Source organism: Copadichromis virginalis, linkage group LG2 (assembly GCF_057382275.1).
Source record: "Copadichromis virginalis isolate Kocher_CV1m ecotype Utaka linkage group LG2, C_Virginalis_male_GT1.1, whole genome shotgun sequence".
Taxonomy (NCBI): domain Eukaryota; kingdom Metazoa; phylum Chordata; class Actinopteri; order Cichliformes; family Cichlidae; genus Copadichromis; species Copadichromis virginalis.
Window position 1 is genome coordinate 34261363 of NC_140619.1, and position 20940 is coordinate 34282302.

A 20940-nucleotide genomic window follows, 5' to 3' on the forward strand; every position below is an offset into this window, starting at 1 on the left:
CACCTTATGGTCTGAGCTCACATGACAGGTCTGGACGAGACTTTAGATTGAAGTCATTCCTATTTATTCCTGCCAGTTAAATTAAAACGCAGCTCTCGGGGCAACAGGGCACCATAAACACAAAATATAGAGTTATACAAGCAGCAGAGCGGCAACGAGACACAGGAGTAAACAGAAGATACCGATCTGTGGCCTCGGCGTTATTGAAGCCATATTCGTCGAGCAGTCAAACTTGGAGAGCAGAGCTGTACTTGAGGCCCTGCTGGGACAAAACAGCTGTAAGGCCAAACCCACAGAGGCCTGGCTGTTCTGGTTTTTAACAGACGAGGGCGTCGTTTCTGTGCTTTCTTTCAATAACTGCACAGCAGGGTGGCTCAGTTCGACTTTCAGTCTGTCTGGTGTTGACTGTGGGAGTCATATTTATTACAACAGGAGTTTTTTGTGAAGTGGGCCACATTTTATAAAACAGAAAAAAAGCTTTAGTAGCTATTTTTTCCCCTTGTAAGTAATCACTAAATCTACAGCTTTCACAACACTATCACCGTTGGATTAAAACAAATCCTCAACTAATACAAAGACTTACAATTAAAAAGTATTTAGTCTAAAACTAGGCTTAGGCTTGTCCTGTGCCAGTTTTTTCGTTTGTTTTTGTTTCTTAAGAATATGGCGTTCAGATACCGTTTATCGGCTGTAGATAGAAAAATCTTTTTTCTTTCCTCAAAGATAAACTGCTGAGATATATTTTGGAATCACCTTGCTGGTGTAACAATCCCATCTTACGCCTGTCGAATTGTGTTATCTTTGGCATTTCTAATAAACTCAGCTGGAGGCATGGGAAGAAAGTATGTTAATAGCAGCCTGTCAGAAAAACACCAAGTACCTTAAAAAACAATTATTCTCTGAAAATGGTCAGGCCCTTGGAAGCAAAATATAAAGAAAAAAGGGATAGTTCAAGGCTTTTGCACAATGCTGTGCATAATTAATGTTTAGTTATGTACATATTTAGCATAAAGCCCAATAATATCCTTGCTGTCCACCTTCATTTTATTGTACAAAAAGAAAAAGTAATAAATAATTTAAAAAAGCATCCGTCCTCACTCAGGACTCATAATGACATTACTGCTGATGGCTCATAGTCAGCGCACCACTATGAGCCATCTACTTCCAGCTTTCTGTCAACAAGTGACAGAATATGTAGGAGCCTGAATTTGAGTGTAGACTCTGTCCGTTACTTATTTTGGCACTGGTGGAGGGCAAAATGCCACGATAGCCTCGTGTAGTAGTTCCTGCTTCTGAGTAAGCAGGAAGAGGCAATTTATCCCACATTCACCCAAAGCTGAGTTCATTCAGGACTTTCAGGTCAGGTCATTTCACATCTGCTGCTGCACAGTGCGCCAACTGTGTGCCCGTCTTATTCTGTCTGCAACGTGTGCTGAATATAATATAATGAACCTTTAGAGGTTTACAGACAAGAAATTAACATATATTATGTAAGCGAATGAGAGCGCAGTCCATATGTAATGCAGTGTTTAAAAAACACAGTCCTTCGTAAATTAAATTGGACGCTCATATTGATCATGACCAAAGTTTAAAATAATGAGGTCAGTGTATTTACTGTAGAACTAACTCTGTAAAACCTCATTCTCAGTTTTCTTCTGCTCTCTGTTTTGTATGACATCATTGAGAGCATCTCAGGCACACAGCTCGTGGTGTGAACACGGAAGCCCCACCCACCCGATATTCAAACCTTTTGTTTGTGAGCTGCGGTCAATCAGAAGAAAGTCGTCTTAAAGGAAGATGAACTAAAACTGATTTGTTTCAGACGGTGGATGAACTGAGGGTTCTGCACCAAAGCACAGTTTAAAATCGATAAGATAATTTTAATCTGTGAATTATATGAAGCTCTTCTAACAGATTCCAAGAATAAAAATATGGATCTTTTTTTTTTTCTGCACTTCTACTTTACGGCACGCCCATAGATCACCTGCCTGACATATGTACAGAGGCTGTGTCCTCACTGCTGTAGCCTGGGTGGTGATTCTGCCTAGAGCCATGTGCTGCGTATCATCTCACCATCCTGTCACTACCTAAAAAAGCCAGGATGGAAAAAATTTACTTCTAATATCCACGGTGATAATAAGAATGAAAAACTGGGTATATATCACCGTATGAGCAATGTAGGCACTGCACAATGTAAAGGCAATCTGTAGAGTTTATCTCTTTCGCTTTCAGACACCAAAACACACTCTGGGTCCCTGTGAGGCTTTTAGTGTTAAACCACTAAGTGTTTTATTAATACATGTTCTAATTTGCATATTTGTGATTAATAAAGTAGAAGACCCAAGTGTAAAAAGTTTAGTGACATTAAAAGTGAAAGAAAACTCCACAGTTACAGGATAAAGACTTAATGTCTGGTAACAGTGTGTAATAAAGGTCTCTTTAATGCGTCACTGTAAGATACATCTGAGATATCAACTGGCAAAAAAATGGGACATGAAAGGTTATTACACAGGATATAAAACTTGTTATTGTTCAGAAAAAGAATTAAACCTAAAAACTGTAGCTGTTAAGTGGAAAAGTGGACACAAGCAGAATATTACCAACAGTGATTTAAGGACACTTGATTGCAAAGTTGGTACGCAGCACAAACTTAACTTAAATAACTTTGGTGTGACTGTATCAGGTTTAATCATCTGATTTTCTGATCCTTTAGTAGTCACTTTCCATCATCCCTAAAACGACTGACAACTTAAGGACCTGAATGACAGCACACCATGGTGCAATGGTGCAGTTCTGATGAAGAGTAATGGCCCTGCCGTGCTCTGAATCGGATGCGCTGTTGTTGTGGTTTTGGTTTTCCACCCACGGCAGGGTTTTCACCCGGGAATTTTTGTGGTGGTAAGCCACCCAGATCCTGGCGCATCTTGTCTTTTGATCAATTTAGTTAGCACATGACGACCTCACACACTTTAAATACATGTCGTTTACTGTTCAAAACACATCCCCGGATGTCTTTCCCTTTTAAGGCTGCATTTCATAAAAAGATTTTTTTCTTATGTTAACGGAAGTGGGTTTTTTTTCAGGCGAGGCAGCCGACAGCTTCTGTAAATTGCTGTGTGTAAACCCTGCACTGAATTTAAAGCTTATAGTCGCTCCTCAAAAGTTAGCCTCACAAAGCCAGATTAAATCTCAGATTTAATGTCAAGTCAGTGCCGAGAATCCACTGAGCTCAGCAGCTCAAAACAAAGCAGATAATTATGTTTAATGACATCTTGGTAATGATGTGACTCACTCAGTCCCGAACCTTGTTTATGAGAGGAGCGGTCCACTTAAAGTTGCACGATTAGCCTCACTGAAAGGCAGATTTATCTCTTTGTCAGAGCGTCCTGGAAACTCAAACCCATCTTATATCGTTTTAGTCACACAAAAGAAACAAAGCAATATTGGTGAGGTGGTTTTGTGAGGCTAACTATAAACACCAAAAAAAAGAAAAGAAAAAACCCCCAGAACAACAGCTGCATTCATGAGGCGTGTTTCTTCTAGCTAGCAGCAGTGTAGAACCACAGCTGTGATGTCGGCTGCCACATCTGGTTTTTGTCAGAGTGCAGGAGCTGCATCTGTCTGGTTCTCAGGTAGAGACAGGTCTGAAAGAGAGGATGCTGGAGGTGGTGTTGGAGGATGGGATGGTGGCTGCATGTCACTGCTGGGCCTCCTCACCTGCAGCGAGCTCCACCTGTGTGATAGCTGTCTCCTCATGCTCTTCTTCTTAGGCTTTCGGGGCCGTCTCCTCTTCTCCTCGCTCGTGGACTGGGGGCGGTCGCTCAGGGTGTCTGAGGACTCGTCAATGTACGCCAAGTTCTCGCCGAAGAAGTCGAGCAGCTGGCAGCTTGGTGAGGGGGCTGTGGTGATGTCAGGGGAGGGAAGGAGGACTTCGGGTAGGGATGTGGGCACAGGGGAAGAGCGAGAAGAAGGACTAGGGTCAGGTGCCTGATTGTGGCTATTGTTTGGTGCAGATTCATAGTTCTCTGCTGGAATCAGTTCATCTTTCCTCTCTGATGTGTCCATATGTGCGAGTCTTACTGATCCCTCCTCCATGCTGCCGATGGTTTGGCACGGCTGGAACTTGTGGGGTGCCATGTAGGAGAAGGAGACTGAGGAGCCATCTGACCTGGAGTCGAATGCAGACTCTGATCCGGAGAGTGACCCTTCCTGCATACGTGCCCCTACAACATCCAGCTGTGAACCGGAGCGGGTTACGGGGACGGAGAATGAGCGGGACAGGTGGTGAGGAAATGACCTGCCCTGCCCTTGCAGAACCCCAGCAGGGTCAGCCCTGTACCCTGCTGCTGATATGGGGACCGTTCCCCCTCCAGCTGCACTCACCTGTGCCTTTGAGTTAGTTCCCCTCACCCCGGACGAATTGTCCTGCAGTTCACTCATGGAGCTCGACAGGCCAGCCCAGTGACTTGACAGATGTCCATTCTCAGGTCCCCCTCGCACCCAGTATCCCAGTGTACCCTGGGCTCCCCGGCGGATGCGTCGGCGCTCGCTACGTTTCCAGCGCCGCCGCTGCAGGAGGAAGGGGTCATTAAATTCCAGAGGATTTGGGATGCGGAAATCCTTGGACATGCTCTGCGTCCAGTCTGTTGCGTGGGCCCTCAGCTCCTCCATCTGACAGGGACACAGGTTAACATTAGCTTTACAACATAGAAGAACTGACACAAGTTTAGGTGTCTCTCAGATAACATTTCTGGAGTCTCCCACCTCAGCACGAGTCCTTTTAGACAGCACCCTCAGCCAGTTGCCTATCATGGTGAGGATGGAGGCAAAGTAGGCAAGACCAAACACGATCCACAACAACACCAGAAGCTTGAAGAAGCTGTTGTCTTCAGTACCTCCAACTCCATGCAGAGAAAGTTGATTTAATTTTTAATGTGATGTTCCAGTGAACCTCACAGAACAGAAATGACAGAAAGAGGCAGTCCTGTACAAAGTTGACCATTCATCATTAATTAAACCTCAGCGGGGGGAAGACTACAGCTGTAACTTTGTGGGTGGATAGATAAACCTCGTTTTTGGGTTATTTGTATATAAATGTCATATAAATTGTGAGTGAGTGATATGTTCAGGCTGTTTGACCTCTGACAGAAACAGACCACAACCCAAATATATGCAGTTTATCATGAGAATAACGAAGAAAAGAGCAGAAAAACAATTCATATTTGTGTTAATTAGAGGTTTCATATAAAAGGGCACGGAGGTGCCTAGGTCGCGGCGTTCTGAAGTTATTGCATTCACATTTTTTTCAGAAAACTTGCCCTGTTATTCAAATTTGTTCCGTCAATACAACTATGATATCAATTTGAAATGCCTACATCATCTAACTTGAGGTATCGCATTCACAAACTTGGGTGTCCACACCGCCCAGGTGACGAGAATACCCCATCAGACTTTCAAGGCAGAGGGCTAAAAAGCACTCCCTCAGCAGAGGATCACACTTACAGACTGTCATTTGGAAAAGGATCTGTGAAAATGCCCATAACACCACCATTAAACTGAAACACTGAACATAATCTGCTCTAGACCAGGTTACATGTTCAGCGTATGTTGCTACAACTTCACCAGGTAAAAAAACGAACAACCATCAACTTGTTGTCCATATTGATTAAAATGTGTGTGTGTTTGGTCTGTACCTGGTACATAGTCTCCAAAGCCAACAGTGGTAAGCGTGATGACCACAAAATAGAGCGACTCCAAGAACTTCCAGTTTTCCACTTTCTGAAACACGACTGTCGGCACAGCGAGGAAGATCAGACAGCCAATTAGGATGGAGAGAACTGCTGAGGTGACACGCACAGTCGTGGGCCTGACCTTGCGTTTCTATCAGAGAGAAAGATAGAAGCCAATACAGATGCAGAATAAATCAAGATCAACACAGCTATACATGTAACAAAAAAGTGCAAGAATTAAACTAGATCAAACCAAAAAGGAAAAAGAATTGTCTGGATTCAGGCTGAATGTTGAGATTTGTCAGCTTTTTATTGGTCCACACTGGCATCTTCATCACATGTCTGCATCTCAGGATTATTTTCTTTCTTTATACTAAAGTCATGGACTGAAGATGTAACAGTGGGGCAGCTTTAATACCCATCTGTTTGAAAAGTCCTGAAAGAATAAACAAGTACAACATGACTTGACTATGGTGACCATGATACTCTTGAATAAGGCTGCTGTCCGGTTGCTCTAAGCTGTGGCTAAAGTGCTGATTCAGCTGATCTGACTCTAATGCGGGTTTTATATGAAAATTCACTTACAAAGACAGTTTTTGTGATTTTTATTTTATTTTTTGTGGAGAAATAAGGTTCCAAGAACAGCTTTATTTAGTAGTTCAGCTTTTCTGGTAGGACTCTGCAGCCCAACTGACAAACATAATCTCTGCCTGGGTTCCCTGCCTAGTCGGACATGTACAAAGCAGCTCATTTAGGAGCTGCCAAAATCAGATGCCCAAACTGGCTCCTTTCGATGTTAAGGACTCTATTCTGAGCTTCTACCAAGTGACCAAGCTCTTCACTTTATCTGTAAGGCTGAGCCCAGACATTTGGTTCTTGCATGGTTCTAACTTGCAACTTAGAGAGAACCAAACAGTTTACTGCGTAGAGCACTGATAAGAAGTCTGTGCCTTGTAGGTTTAAAGCTGTTTACTCCTAAGTTTTGGCTGATGGGCAGGACAGACCATTCTCACCAGGAAGAGGGTCTCAATCTTGGCCACAGCTCTCCGCAGCACCGTGCCCATGTGGTCGCCCACTCCAGCGAGAAGTATGCCAAACATGGGGATGCCAACCAAAGCGTAGCACACGCAGAACAACTGGCCGTAAGGCGTCCGAGGTGAGAGGTTCCCAAAGCCTGTTTGAAGGATTAATCAAAAAGACATGACGCTAGTTATAAAAGCTGACATGCACAAACAATTTAAAGAGGGACCTTGTGTAATTATTTTAATTAGTAGGGCGTATTAGAAAATATTCATCAGCTGTGACTCTACAATTTATGAATACTTTGTTGACCAGAAAAATAAAGCTACAGTTTGATCACATTTTAAGTAGCGTGTCTTTGAAACAAGGACATAAATAAGCTCTAGTGTGACATTTATCAAGCCATAAAAACACCTGCAGGCTAAATCCTTGCAAATTTAGATACCAAACTACATTTAAATGCTTCAGTGAAAATAATGCAGGTAACACTTTCTCAGAAAAGAGAATCTCAACAGTGCATCAGGTGGATCATTTTGTCACTCAGAGAGCAATGTTTCCCCTGCAGGTGAGCTCTGTCACTTACCTATGGTGGTGATGATGGTGCCACAGAAGAAGCAGGCAGACGCGATGTCCCAGCGAGTGGTCAAGTTGGCAGGAACTCTGCTCACATTCAGGCCTGCCTCGACTGCAGACATCAAACCCTGAAGGAATTTAATTTTTCATCCAAGTTTTATCTATTTGTTCATTTTATTTACTAACATTATGGGTGTATTTATAATGCATGGACCTCGTAGCGTACATAAAGAACGATATTAAGTAAAATCTGGAAAATAAAAGCAGCACGTGGTAAACAGTAGGAACTTAAAGAGAATATCTCTGTGCTACAGAATACCTTGGCCTGAGAGGTGTGTGTGTGTGTGTGTGTGTGTGTGTGTGTGTGTGTGTGTGTATATATATATATTTATTTATTTATTTATTTATTAGGGGTGCAACGATACTCGTATCGATATTGAACCGTTCGATACAGTGCTTTCGGTTCGGTACGCATATGTATCGAACAATACAAATTTTTTAATTTATTTTATCAACTTTCCTTCTGACAATGCTGTCTGTGTTGAGCGCAGGGCAAGCTAGCGAGACAGAAGTTAAGCAAATTGAACCTCCCCCACCCTCATTCAGATCTGGCGTTTGGAACTATTTTGGTTTTCATGTGACGTATGACCCTGAAGGTAAGCGCGTCATGGACTAAAGTAAAACAGTATGTTGGATGTGCCATGCAATGCTCAATTACATGGGTGGGAACTAGTGTGTTAGCGCAGTTAGCTCGTTAACATGTTGGCCGTCCAGCCCCACGCACGGGGCAATCCGAGCGTTAACGAAGATTTGCCGTGTTGTGGCGTTAACGTCATTTCAACAAGATTAACGCTGACAGCACTAGTGGGAACACAACGAATATGACTGCACATTTACTCCGACAGCATCCTAGTGCAAAGACAAGTGGAAGCCAACAAAAACAACAAGCACGCATGGTACAAACTTTACCCGAGTCATTTAGACAGCCGTTAGCACATGATTCTCCTTATGGGGACCTGATATGTTTAATATGCTGCTGAGAATATACCCCAGAAGAAGCGTATAGTATAGCTTTTATTTTGGAAAGAGCCATTTCTCTGTAATAAACTCTTTTCCAAAGATGAGTGATTCCTCAATCAGATTTTTTTTTTTATTATTTTGTTGTTTCAGCAACATTAAATTTAAAAAATGTACTTTTGAGTTAAAATATATATTTATAATTTTAATAAATGACAAATTAAAAAGGCATGAACATTTTTTTTGTATCGAAAAAACCGTGACACCAAAGTGTCACCAAAGTATCGAACAATACAACATTTGTAATTTATTTTATCAACTTTCCTTCTGACGATGCTGTCTGTGTGGAGCGCTCAGTGAATCTGCGTTCGACTACTCCGCCTAGGCTGCACTGTCGAGCGCAGATCCACTGAGCGCTCAACACAGACAGCATCGTCAGAAGGAAGAGCGCAGGGCACCTCCCCCACCCTCATTCAGATCTGGCGTTTGGAATTATTTTGGTTTTCATGTGACGTATGACCCTGAAGGTAAGCGAGTCATGGACTAAAGTAAAACAGTATGTTGGATGTGCCATGCAATGCTCAATTACATGGGTGGGAACTAGTGTGTTAGCGCAGTTAGCTCGTTAACGTGTTGGCCGTCTAGCCCCATGCACGGGGCGATCGGCGGTAGCTCGTTAACGGAGATTTGCCATGTTGTGGTGTTAAGGTCATTTCAACGAGATTAACCTGAAAGCACTAGTGGGAACACAACGAATATGACTGCACATTTACGCAGACATCATCCTAGTGCAAAGACCAAAACAACAAGCATGCTACTAACTTTAGCCGAGTCATTTAGACAGCTGTTAGCACATGATTCTCCTTATGCTGCTGAGAATATAACCCAGAAGAAGCGGATAGTATAGCTTTTATTTTGGAAAGAGACATTTCTCTGTAATAAACTCTCTTTTCCAAAGATGCATGATTCCTCAATCAGATACAGGGCTTGCAATATCGCTAGCCTGACGTCCTGGGGCTAGCGATTTTTTCAGTCGGGCTACCAAAATCTATCTCTTCCCTGCCCGTCGGGCTATTGTAAGAAGGAAAAATATATGTCAATGCTTTTGCATTCTTTCAGAAATGTAGCTGGGTAATTATGTCATTGGCATCGGTGAGCCACTGTCAATATGTGACATATTGAAATCGCGTTTGAATTTGCGCTTGTTTTTTTGCTTTCACTTTGCAATCGTGCGAACTGTGTATAGAGAGCGACAGCACTGATCTGTGAGTGATGATAATTTGTGCACCAATTCCTCTGACATCGTCTTATTAATCGTTAGCTCACTATGCAAACATGACAAGTGAAATCTCCCGCAGCTTAAACATGTGAGAGGTTGATCGTGCAGAGAATCGCTGAGCTTATGTGAGTGCGTGTGTAAAAGCAGCAGGATTTATATTTGACTACGATGACCTGGATGACTGAGAACCTTCACAGACAGATATATATTTTAGTTCTGCTGAGCCAAATAAGACAGGTCAGGGTGAAGAAGTGACAGCCAAAGAAAAGCTTACCACAAAACGGAGAAGTTATGACAAATCAGACTATAAGGCAAAAAGAAAGTGCAGCTTTATGGTTTCATGGACAAAATAATTTCTGTGGCTGCAATATGACAAGCTAAATAACCAGGGCTGCACATAAGTGGTCTGCAGGTGCGCATTCGCTGTCAAAATAAAAAACACGCACAAGGGTTAGGGTTAAATTTAAAAACTGTACTTTTGAGTTAAAATATATATTTATAATTTTAATAAATGACAAATTAAAAAGGCATGAACATTTTTTTTGTATCGAAAAAATATCGAACCGTGACACCAAAGTATCGAACCGAACCGTGAATTTTGTGTATCGTTGCACCCCTAATATATATATATATATATATATATATATATATATATATATATTTTATATATATTTTATATATATATTAGAGATGGACCGATCCGATATTACGTATCGGTCCGATACTGACCTAAATTACTGGATCGGATATCGGAGAAAAATAAAAAAGGTAATCCGATCCATTAAATATCACGAAAGCACCTCACAAAACTTGCAACACACCGTAACTCACCTCAGAACGTTAGCACGTCGGAGCAGTATGCATCACGTGATAGAGCAGCTGTGGCATGCGGACCTGTGGTGGTCTGGATAGCATTTGGAGCTTCGCTAGCAACCCGGCATTTCATCTCCGACAAAGTTATCCCCGAGAGAAGTAAAGCAAGTGTGTAAGTCCATCTCTGAATGTTTGTAAAGCATTCCCACGTTAAGCTTAACGAGCGACTGCCTCTCGCTCTCCGGCTGCTACTTCAATCGTGAAACTGCTAATGATCAGCTGATCGGCTTTTCTGTCGCGAGTCCGTGTCTCTTGTTTGTTTTTGGTCCACTTTGCGCCAGAAAGAGCAAACCAGCGGCTGAACAACAGCAGCACGTTTACGCTTGATAAGCTGTTGTTACAATTTATTTAATATTACTTTCTACTCGAGGATCTTTTTCTACGTAGCTGACGGCTGGTAACTGTGCAGGGGCGGATATAGCAAAGTTTACCCAGGGGGGCCGATAGGGCATTAACTGGGAAAAGGGGGCACAAAGACATACTTTTCTTTCTTATTCTCATTTAAAATGTCTAGCTTTTAATAAATAATTATTTGACACCCAAAGTTTTAATTTGATGTAAAATGAATAGAAGTCAATTACTGTATATAGTAACTATTAAGTCTAATATATATACCCTAGTAAGCTATAGTACTTTTTCCTTTGGGAAGGTACCATCTGTGCAGTCTGCAATTTTGTTGAAGAAAGATGTTGAATCTATTTAATATTTCTTGAAAAATAATTGATTTCTGTGCATTTTTTTTCACACTGCATCAAATTAAGGTTGATTACGTCGATTAAGCATCATGAGGTGGCGCGTGAGGGGTGGTTCCCTATTTTTTATTTATTTATTTTTGTTGTTGCTGGGAGTTGGAACCCTATTAGTTAGGTTGCTTAATATTTACGCTAAGTACTCTTTAAAATACCAGAATAGGGAGGATGGTGTAGGTTTAAGTTTATTAGATTGATCAGTATTGCTGAACTATGAAATATTCTCTTTTGCATACAGGTATAACAGAATAGCTTTAGTGTAGTTGTTGTTTTAAACTTGAGTATGAACTTATACAAAATGCAGCAAGATATTTTAAAAAACAGTTTTGTTGATTAAAAAAAACACTATATCGGATTCATATCGGTATCGGCAGATATCCAAATTTATGATATCGGTATCGGACATAAAAAAGTGGTATCGTGCCATCTCTAATATATATATATATATATATATATATATATATATATATATATATATATATATATATATATATATATATATATATATATATATATATATATATATATATATATAAATAAACATGACATTAACGCCATAATAAGGCAAATCTCCGCAGATGGCCCCGTGCGTGGGGCTGGATGGCGTCAACACCTTAACGAGCTAACTGGCTAACGCACTAGTTCCCACCAATTGAGCATTGCGTGGCACATCCGACATACTGTTTTACTTTTGTCCATGAGGCGCTTACCATCAGGGTCATGCTTCACATGAAAACCGAGATAGTTCCAAATAGGGCTGGGCCATATTATACCGTTCACGGTAATACCGGTATAATGTTAGGCAACGATAGGAAAATGAAATATCGCGATAGAATGGGAGTAAAACGCGCATGCGCAGTGCCTTTGTTTTCATACGCACATGGCCGATTGTTGAGTGAAACAGATGAACCAGAATTGGTTTGTAAAAATGGTGTAACTTCCGTGATGTGGAACTGGTTTGGTGTTTGTCTGTCAGATACACAACAAAGCACATTTTTTTGCAGAACATGCAAGCAGCCGTTGTTATTGTCATATTTGTCAGACTAAGATGCTCTTAAATCTGGGAGTAATCTGGGTCCTAAACTCCGTATACTTCAGGTCAAACAACACTGCAGCATCACTTAGAGTTAAAAACTGTCTAAATTCTTTCATCTTTAATAAAACGATCAGCATTGCTGCTTTACCAGGTGTAACTATAAAGTTTAACTTCCAGGCATCCATGAAAACAAAAGTTATTACATTTAACGGAGTTAGAAGTTAGCAGGAAGCTAGCGGAAGTTAGCTCGCTAGTTTCGCTAGTTACCTAAGCATGATATTGCATGTTCTGACTGAGAGATTTCTGAAAAAAATCAAACGCACAGCTTTGCTATCACTTCCAACATAAATGAAGACAGGAAACTAAACAGCAGCGACGTTTGCAGGGTTACTGAAGTTGGGCTAGCTGATATATAATGATGTGCTACGTGATCGCTAGCGACACAGCTATGTTAGCATAACATAAACAGTGAAGCTGGAGGATGAACACTAACACTTTTCCACTTATAAAAGTTAACGTGAAGGTTCTTCATGGTTAGAGACAAATGCAATCGCATGGCAGGATGCTGTAAACGGACCAAACTTCAGTCAGGAGAACAACTGAGATAATCCATCCACAATACGAGGTTAGTCATTAATATACTGCAGCAACATGGGAATAGAGCAGCTGCCAGAGAATTCAACATTAATGAATCAATGGTACAGAAGTGGAGGAAGCAAGAAGAATGAGTTTAATAAAGTTTGATTTATCTGACTGCTTTGTTTCGCTTAATGTGCCTTATAATCCCGTGCACCTTATGGTCCGAAAAATGCGTAATGCACACTGCAGTTTAATGTTGCAAAGCACCTCTTTTTAACTTCAGTGGATATTATACATGTTATGCTCAGGATATGTCAGCCCATTTCTACTGGAAATGCCTTTTGGTTAAACTTTCAGCAAGGAATTTGCATTTGCACTGTTACATTTTTATAAAGCTTTAATGTACATAATAGAGATGGCACGATACCACTTTTTTATGTCCGATACCAATACCGATATCATAAATTTGGATATCTGCCGATACCGATATGAATCCGATATAGTGTTTTTTAATCAACAAAACTGTTTTTTAAATATCTTGCTGCATTTTGTATAAGTTCATACTCAAGTTTAAAACAACAACTACACTAAAGCTATTCTGTTATACCTGTATGCAAAAGAGAATATTTCATAGTTCAGCAATACTGATCAATCTAATAAACTTAAACCTACACCATCCTCCCTATTCTGGTATTTTAAAGAGTACTTAGCATAAATATTAAGCAACCTAACTAATAGGGTTCCAACTCCCAGCAACAACAAAAATAAATAAATAAAAAATAGGGAACCACCCCTCACGCTCCACCTCATGATGCTTAATCGACGTAATCAACCTTAATTTGATGCAGTGTGAAAAAAAATGCACAGAAATCAATTATTTTTCAAGAAATATTAAATAGATTCAACATCTTTCTTCAACAAAATTGCAGACTGCACAGATGGTACCTTCCCAAAGGAAAAAGTACTATAGCTTACTAGGGTATATTAGACTTAATAGTTACTATATACAGTAATTGACTTCTATTCATTTTACATCAAATTAAAACTTTGGGTGTCAGATAATTAATTATTAAAAACAAGACATTTTAAATGAGAATAAGAAAGAAAAGTATGTCTTTGTGCCCCCTTTTCCCTGTTAATGCCCTATCGGCCCCCCTGGCTAAACTTTGCTAGATCCGCCCCTGCACAGCTACCAGCGTCAGCTACGTAGAAAAAGATCCTCGAGTAGAAAGTAATATTAAATAAATTCTAACAACAGCTGATCAAGCTTAAATGTGCTGCTGTTGTTCAGCTGCTGGTTTGCTCTTTCTGGTGCAAAGTGGGCCAAAAGCAAACAAGAGACACGGACTCGCGACAGAAAAGCCGATCAGCTGATCATTGATCAGTTTCATGATTGAAGTAGCAGCAAGAAGAGGCAGTCGCTCCATATATCGCTTGTTAAGCTTAACGCAGGAATGCTTTACAAACATTCAGAGATGGACTTACACACTTGCTTTACTTCTCTCGGGGATAACTTTGTCGGAGATGAAATGCCGGGTAGCTAGCGAAGCTCCACATGCTATCCAGACCACCGACAGGTCCCGCATGCCACAGCCTCTCTATCACGTGATGCATACTGCTCTGACGTGCTAACGTTCTGAGGCGAGTTACGGCGTGTTGCAAGTTTTGTGAGGTGCTTTCGTGATATTTAATGGATCGGATTACATTTTTAATTTTTCTCCGATATCCGATCCAGTAATTTAGGTCAGTATCGGACCGATACCGATACGTAATATCGGATCGGTCCATCTCTAGTACATAAAAACCAGCTTCTTGTTTAAGTGAAAATAAATGGAAGGTTGTCTTTTTGCGCTAGTAATGTTGTGGAGTTGTATTTTGTCTCGCATCAATTATATCGTCGGTTATATCGTTATCGCAAATTTTCAAATATATATCGTGATAAATATTTTTGGCCATATCGCCCTGCTCTAGTTCCAAACGCCAGATCTGAATGAGGGTGGTGGAGGTTCAATTTCGGGTAGCGTTGAGGCAGTTCTGTCTCGCTAGCTTGCGCTCTGCTCAGTGGATCTGTGCTCGACAGTGCAGCCTAGGCGGAGTAGTCACGCAGATCCACTGAGCGCTCAACACAGACAGCATCGTCAGAAGAAAAGTTGATAAAATAAAAAATTTTGTATTGTTCGATACATATGCATACCGAACCGAAAGCACTGTATCAAACGGTTCAATATCGATAGAGTATTGTTGCACCCCATATATCCTGCTGTTCAAACCTTCTGTTTCCCTTCTGTCCAAGGGACAGCCAATCAGAAAAAAGATTGTTAAAAGGACGTGTTTCAACACCTTGTTTAATGTGAGATTAAGAAAAATACATGTAGTCTGGAGGATTATGTTCCACTCGAATTCAGACTTTGTGAAGCTCAATTTCAAATTAAAACATTCAAGTTACAAAAGCCCATCTGGTTTGAGCGATAATGTTACTACAGCAATTTGGTTATTTACATTTACATTCAGCATCTTTAATTTGCTGTTAATCTAATACAGACTGGAAGCTTCGGCCTTCTGACGGCACACTTCTAAATATTTACTCACTAATGTTATACAGTGTGCACTTTAAAACAGCTCAACTGTGCTGACATAACTTCATTTACATGGAAACAAATCGAGTAAGCCTAAAAAATATAAATACTTCAGTGCTACTTACTTTGACCACCTATCCCACACAGGTGATATGACCCCAGATATTTCTGTTTTGTTTTTTCCTATTTCCGTTTTTCCTAATTCCGTTGTGTTTTGTGAGCTTTTGCAGCATTTTTCTTATTGCTGGTGTTTACTTAAGTTGCAGTCCATTTGGCCTCTCAGGGCCACCGTAAATAAACCATATTTTAAAGCTGCTTCAGAGTGTGAGTGGGATAATAGTGACGTACTGTGTCCACTGATACCTGTACAAGCTCGTGAAAGTCCGACTCGGTGACGCAGTAGTTTTTCATGAGGAATTCTTTCTTGGTTTCAAGCAGCTTTTCATGTGCCAAGGTCTCTGTGGGCTTTTCCAGGGTGACAAAAACAAACGCTCCCATCACCAGGTACAACATGACTCCCACCAGCAGGGTGGTGAGGGTAGTGCACCGCATTTTCTCCCCGCCTTTCTCCCTGCCCCTCCAGGGTTAAAGGGTCTCAGCTCACAGGTCCAGATCTGGTTGGGATCTCAGTCAGGATACAACTGGCCATAAACAGGAAGTTCCTTTAGAGAGGTGCTACATGTGCAAGCACGGAAATATCTTTTATAAAAATAAAAAATAAAAAAAAAGCACCACAAGTGTTCTTGGAAGGCATCTGTGCATCAGGCCCAAACCTGAGAGTCACTGACACCAAACGTGACAAACTACTAACATGGTGGAAAATAATGACAGGCACTTTAATTTAGTGAGACTTTCATGGCTTGATTAGTATGACTGTTATTAGACAGGTGATTGAGTGAATCCAGGTTGTAAAGTGTTTACTCTTACAGTTGGCACACAGTGTGGATGTTTCAGAGCTGTTGCACAAAACGTTTTCTGCATTAAAGGTGGGTCCTTAAGCCACACTGCATGTACAATGAGCGACTCGCTGGTCTTTTAATTAACATTCAACTAGTCCAGATTGTCCAAAAGCAGAGCTGTCACTGATGCGATAGCTATTGTAAGAGGTATACGTGACAAACAAGCAGTCCTCTTTCAAGTTTACAGTGTTATAAGACTTCAGATGTTCGTGTCGGTGGGTACTTCCCAACGTTATACAAGATTTTAATCACAAAATTGTTCTTTAAAAGCTTTTTGCATGAAACAGACTGGATTTTTTTTTTTTTTGCCCTCGTTTCTCAAGCCCTCAGGTAAGATTAAAAGGTGAGGCACAAAAGAGCATTCATGATGTTGCACTTTGAGAAATAGCATGCAATCTGTTACAAGGCCAGCTGATGAAAATGACACACCATAGACCAACATTTACTTGCCAATTGATTCTGGATTTTTTTTTTCAGCATACATGTAAAAAGTAAATGAGATAAATATAAATATAAGCCCTAATTTCAAGTCACAGAGATGCCTGTCCAGCTGTTTCCTCAGGTTACACTGAGGAAAGAGGCAGGTAAAATCAGTAGACTGACAACTTTGCTTAGATAAAGATCATTTCCACTGACGCAGTGTGAGATGTTACTGACGTTGGGACTTGTTTAACTTGGAGTGTGACAAGAGACACTCCTAAAAACAAACCATATCTTAAACCCAAATCGAGATGTGGTTCTTTGAAATGGAAAAAAGGTGCTGCACTTTAAGAAATGCATCCAGCGTGATCATAGTCTAATACAGCAACAGTGATACTATCCTATTGAAAGGAGCTATTCAAAATGCTTTCTGTAGTCTCCATGATAATGAATGTTTTATAATTGAGAAAAATAAAGAAGACAGTACCTTAACTCACTGGAGTCAGGAGCTCATCCCATGTTAAAACTCTAGAAATCAGCTGATAGAGAAATATCGAAACTCCTTCTTTTTCTTCCTCTTCTGCTCGCTCTGCGATGCCTCCAACGTCAGGGTTCAGGAACGGATGATTGCGTGTCCATTTCCTTCCCCTTCAAGCCATTTGAACACTTTCAGGTGCACAGAAGTACAGACTAGTTCAGGTCAAAAACAATCAAGTATCTAAAGTGTAAATCTATCAGAGTAGTTCCAAACTGGCGTATCTCCTCAATTCTTTTTCAGCAGGGTATGGGTGGCATTAAATAAATGTTCTCATTGCAGGGTGTTTGTCATAATATCTGGAAAAAACTGACACACACCAGGCCACCCTGCCAGTGGGTGCACAAATGATTACACTTTGCCAGAACTCCAAACATACATCTTGACATTAATCGAAAACATGGTTAGGTCTTATCTTCATTTGGCTACTTTGAACCGTGTTTACCTTTGAGTCGGATACCCAGAAAAACAGGACTGGGATTTAGGAGCTTCATGCTTTGGGTCGACTGGCCCCGGTCGTCTCCACGTGGACCTTGACAGTGTTCTGAGATTTCCCAGAGTTTGGCCAACTGTTAGCATTCTGCGCTAATGGACTGCTGGCTTTGGTTTGTGTGGACAGTCTAAATCTCTGTCCGTGGCGTCAGCACTGGCAGATTATTAGTTATCACAGTCTAAACCTACACAGGCATATTTTTATATTTTGCTAAGATGTGAAGGGAGGGCGACGGAGAAAGAGACTGCATGCGTCTGACAGACTGTGATCTAATCCCAAGTTAAACAATGCTGCAGGTGGGGTAATAAATCATACACAGAGCTGTTTGGAAAGAGGCACAAAGCTGGAACAAGATGTGTACATGCTGTTCTTCGGTTTGCATGTAAGGCAGGTGTATAAAAGAAATCCAACCCAGGAATGTCAAACTTACTTCACATCATTGGCCACATACAGCTCACTTTGATGTGAAGTGGGTTGAACCACTTAAACTACATGGTAAACATGTAAAGTTATAGAAAAGGTTTTAGTGCTTAATTGCTGTACTGTAAGTATAATTTAGAATATAAGGTTTTCATGAATTATTTCCTTGTACTTTGGTGTTGTATGGATGGCAATGCGGGGTCTTAAGCAATAGGAAAAGCTGTAAAACTTAAAATATAGTTAAAAAGTTCAAAATCCATGCACTCCACATTTTCTAAGCTGTCCAGTATTGGAGTCATTGCCATTTGACATTATGTTTGACACCCCTAGTCTAACCAAACAGGGTTAAACTAAAGTACTGGTCCTCAAACTCTACTCAAAAATGCTGTCTCTCACCAACAATAAAAATAATCCAAATACTTCCAATTTAAAAATGCTGTTATAGCATGACCTTGCCCACTACTGAGCCCACAGGTTCACAGCTTTAAGAAACAAGGCACTACAGAATGTGGTCATGACTTCGGCTTTGTCCTGCAGATCCTCTTTTAACAGCTACAAATTCTCGCTTTATATCTTTCTCCACTCAAACACATTTAGTTAACTTTGGAGGTTTGAGCTCCAGTTTGCAGGATAATCTACGTGCATCTTTTTCTGTGTGCTCCACCTGAATCTCAGTTTAACACATAGCAAGGATTTTGAGAGTTTAGAAAACAGGGTGCAGTATGAAACTTACAAATCCAAGACGTAAACTAGAAACTTTTAGTGAAGCTGGAGACCTCTGTCACACTATAAAATGAACAACACTTTGCACCGTAAAAATATTCAAGTATAAATTCTCATCATCAAGTAGTTCATAAAGAAACCTCTTACTGGAGTTTCTGAGACTAAGTATTAATAGTCCTAAAATAAGTCTATTTGGTTTTTTAAGGATTCGTAACGGTTTGTCAGGGTCAGGAGTTGTATCTCTCAAGGGTTTAACCGATCCAAAACATTAATAACATCACACAAAAACATGCCGTCCATTTCTTTGTTTGAAAGACTTCAGGGTGTTTATTCATAGTTTGTTTAACATAAAATATGAGTGTTTATTCACTGATGCTATCACTGCTTTAGTTTGTGTCACACAGAAGAGTTGCCACTTTGGAAAGCTTTTTTTAAGAAAACATATATATAAGGGAAAAAAAATCCAGATTTTGTGATTACTGGGTTGTATTAAAATAACTACAGCAGCGGAGTCTGTAAAACCCTAAAAAAGGACACAGCAAAGATGATGCCAACAAGACACTGGGGCTTTGGTGACTGTATTATTTGTACTGCATGAAATTAACACAAAAAAGGACAATCTATCAACACAAGTATCTGCCACAGCTGGAGAAACAAAGATGTTTTCTCACCCATAAACCTGAATCAGCCTCCAGAGATGAATAGGATTGTCTGTGGGTAAGACTGTAGTATCTGCTAAAGAATTTACAGTGTGAGGAGAATATAAAGCTCCTTTAGATGTAATTACCCCCCTAAAGAATTTCCCTTTTTTAAAGTGAGCCAACACTGACGTCAGAAGGAGATCACAGGGTACGACTCTGGATCTCTGGTTTCATGCTCTGGGAAAAAAATTATCCACAGAAATAATGACAGGACTGTTTGGGGCTAGAGAAGCGGCATTAAAAAAAAGATAAACTGCCTGACATTTTGCTTTGAGGCAACAAATCTAAGAAAGAATATTTCCAATGAAATGCTTAGCAAACAGTGTAAACGCACATGCAGGAACACTGATGCATAAATCTCAAGAGTGACTTTTGCTGTTAAATTACAATTTTGTGTCTGTAGTGTCAGCGTTTAGACCACATAAGCTGGAGCAGGAGGACTGATCATCTCTTTTTAAAATCAGTGTGACAGTCTATACATGTAAACCGACTTTTAAACCACACACTAAATGACAAACCTAAAATCAACAGACCAGTCTCTCCTCAAAAAGCACTAACATTATAGCTCACAGTTCGTCCCCTGAAAGACACTGCTGCACATCTTACCTTCAGTTTGGAGAAATGTTGCTGTCCAAGTTCATGCAGCACAAGTTGTTTCACTTCAGCATTGAAGGAGCTCTGTGTGCATGTGTGTGTGTGTGTATGTGTGTGTGTTGTGAGAAGGCACTTGTGCATGTGTGTTTTCTCCTTGGAAGGTGTTTCCCCATTCTCGTGACTCTACATCACTCTGACAGAGGACAGCAGATTGTATGAGGAGGAGGAGGAGAAGGGGAAGATAAAGGGGCAAGGCGTGAGAGTGGATGAGGAGTCTATTACAGTGCTACGAGTGTGATTAAGTGCCGTCAGCGCAGAGGAAGAGCAGAGGGCCCGGAGTTTCCTGAGCTGGATCTGGGTGGGGGCGGGGAGGTTCGGCTCTCTGATTCCTTCATCTCGCCATTCTCCGTCTTTTTAAGAAGCAAAGAGACACTTGTTTCTTCACAGTCAGTTACTGCAGACACAGTTTTTCATTCACTAGGGGCAGAATTGCATCATTAAACAACACAGGCTCTAAAGTTGGAAAAGAATAACTCTTCAGTTCAAGTGTTTGATTCAAGTCTGCTTCTTGTATGCTTTCAGCACCTTGTCAACAACACATTCATGACTGAAAGGCAAAGGGAGAGGACTTTGGTAATTGCGGAAATACTTATGTGATTTAACC

At 40.7% G+C, this 20940-nt stretch overlaps 1 protein-coding gene across 2 annotated transcripts; it reads right to left on the reverse strand.

Moving 5' to 3' along the window:
* Positions 1-2423: 2423 nt before the first annotated feature.
* kcnk4a (potassium channel, subfamily K, member 4a) lies at positions 2424-20682 on the reverse strand. Of its 2 annotated transcripts, XM_085431590.1 has the most exons (8): positions 20289-20682; positions 17298-17476; positions 15795-16072; positions 7333-7450; positions 6734-6903; positions 5694-5880; positions 4765-4901; positions 2424-4671 (listed from the first exon to the last, which is right to left on the reverse strand). In XM_085431590.1, the coding sequence occupies exons 3-8, from the start codon at positions 15981-15983 to the stop codon at positions 3598-3600; spliced, it is 1875 nt and encodes a 624-aa protein (XP_085287716.1). In that variant the 5' UTR covers positions 15984-16072; positions 17298-17476; positions 20289-20682; the 3' UTR covers positions 2424-3597. The 2 variants fall into 2 exon arrangements, with proteins under 2 accessions (XP_085287716.1, XP_085287723.1); XM_085431597.1 differs by lacking the exon at positions 20289-20682 and having other exon boundaries at positions 6743-6903; positions 17298-18759.
* Positions 20683-20940: the final 258 nt, after the last annotated feature.

Excerpts from the sequence above, each read along its gene's own strand:
- kcnk4a (XM_085431590.1), bottom strand. The coding sequence starts at position 15,983 with ATGCGGTGCACTACCCTCACCACCCTGCTGGTGGGAGTCATGTTGTAC. Across the intron at positions 7,451-15,794 it reads ACTTTCACGAGCTTGTACAG|GGTTTGATGTCTGCAGTCGA; the intron begins GTATCAGTGGAC and ends AAATTCCTTCAG. Across the intron at positions 5,881-6,733 it reads CCCTCTTCCTGGTGAGAATG|AAACGCAAGGTCAGGCCCAC; the intron begins GTCTGTCCTGCC and ends TCTCTCTGATAG.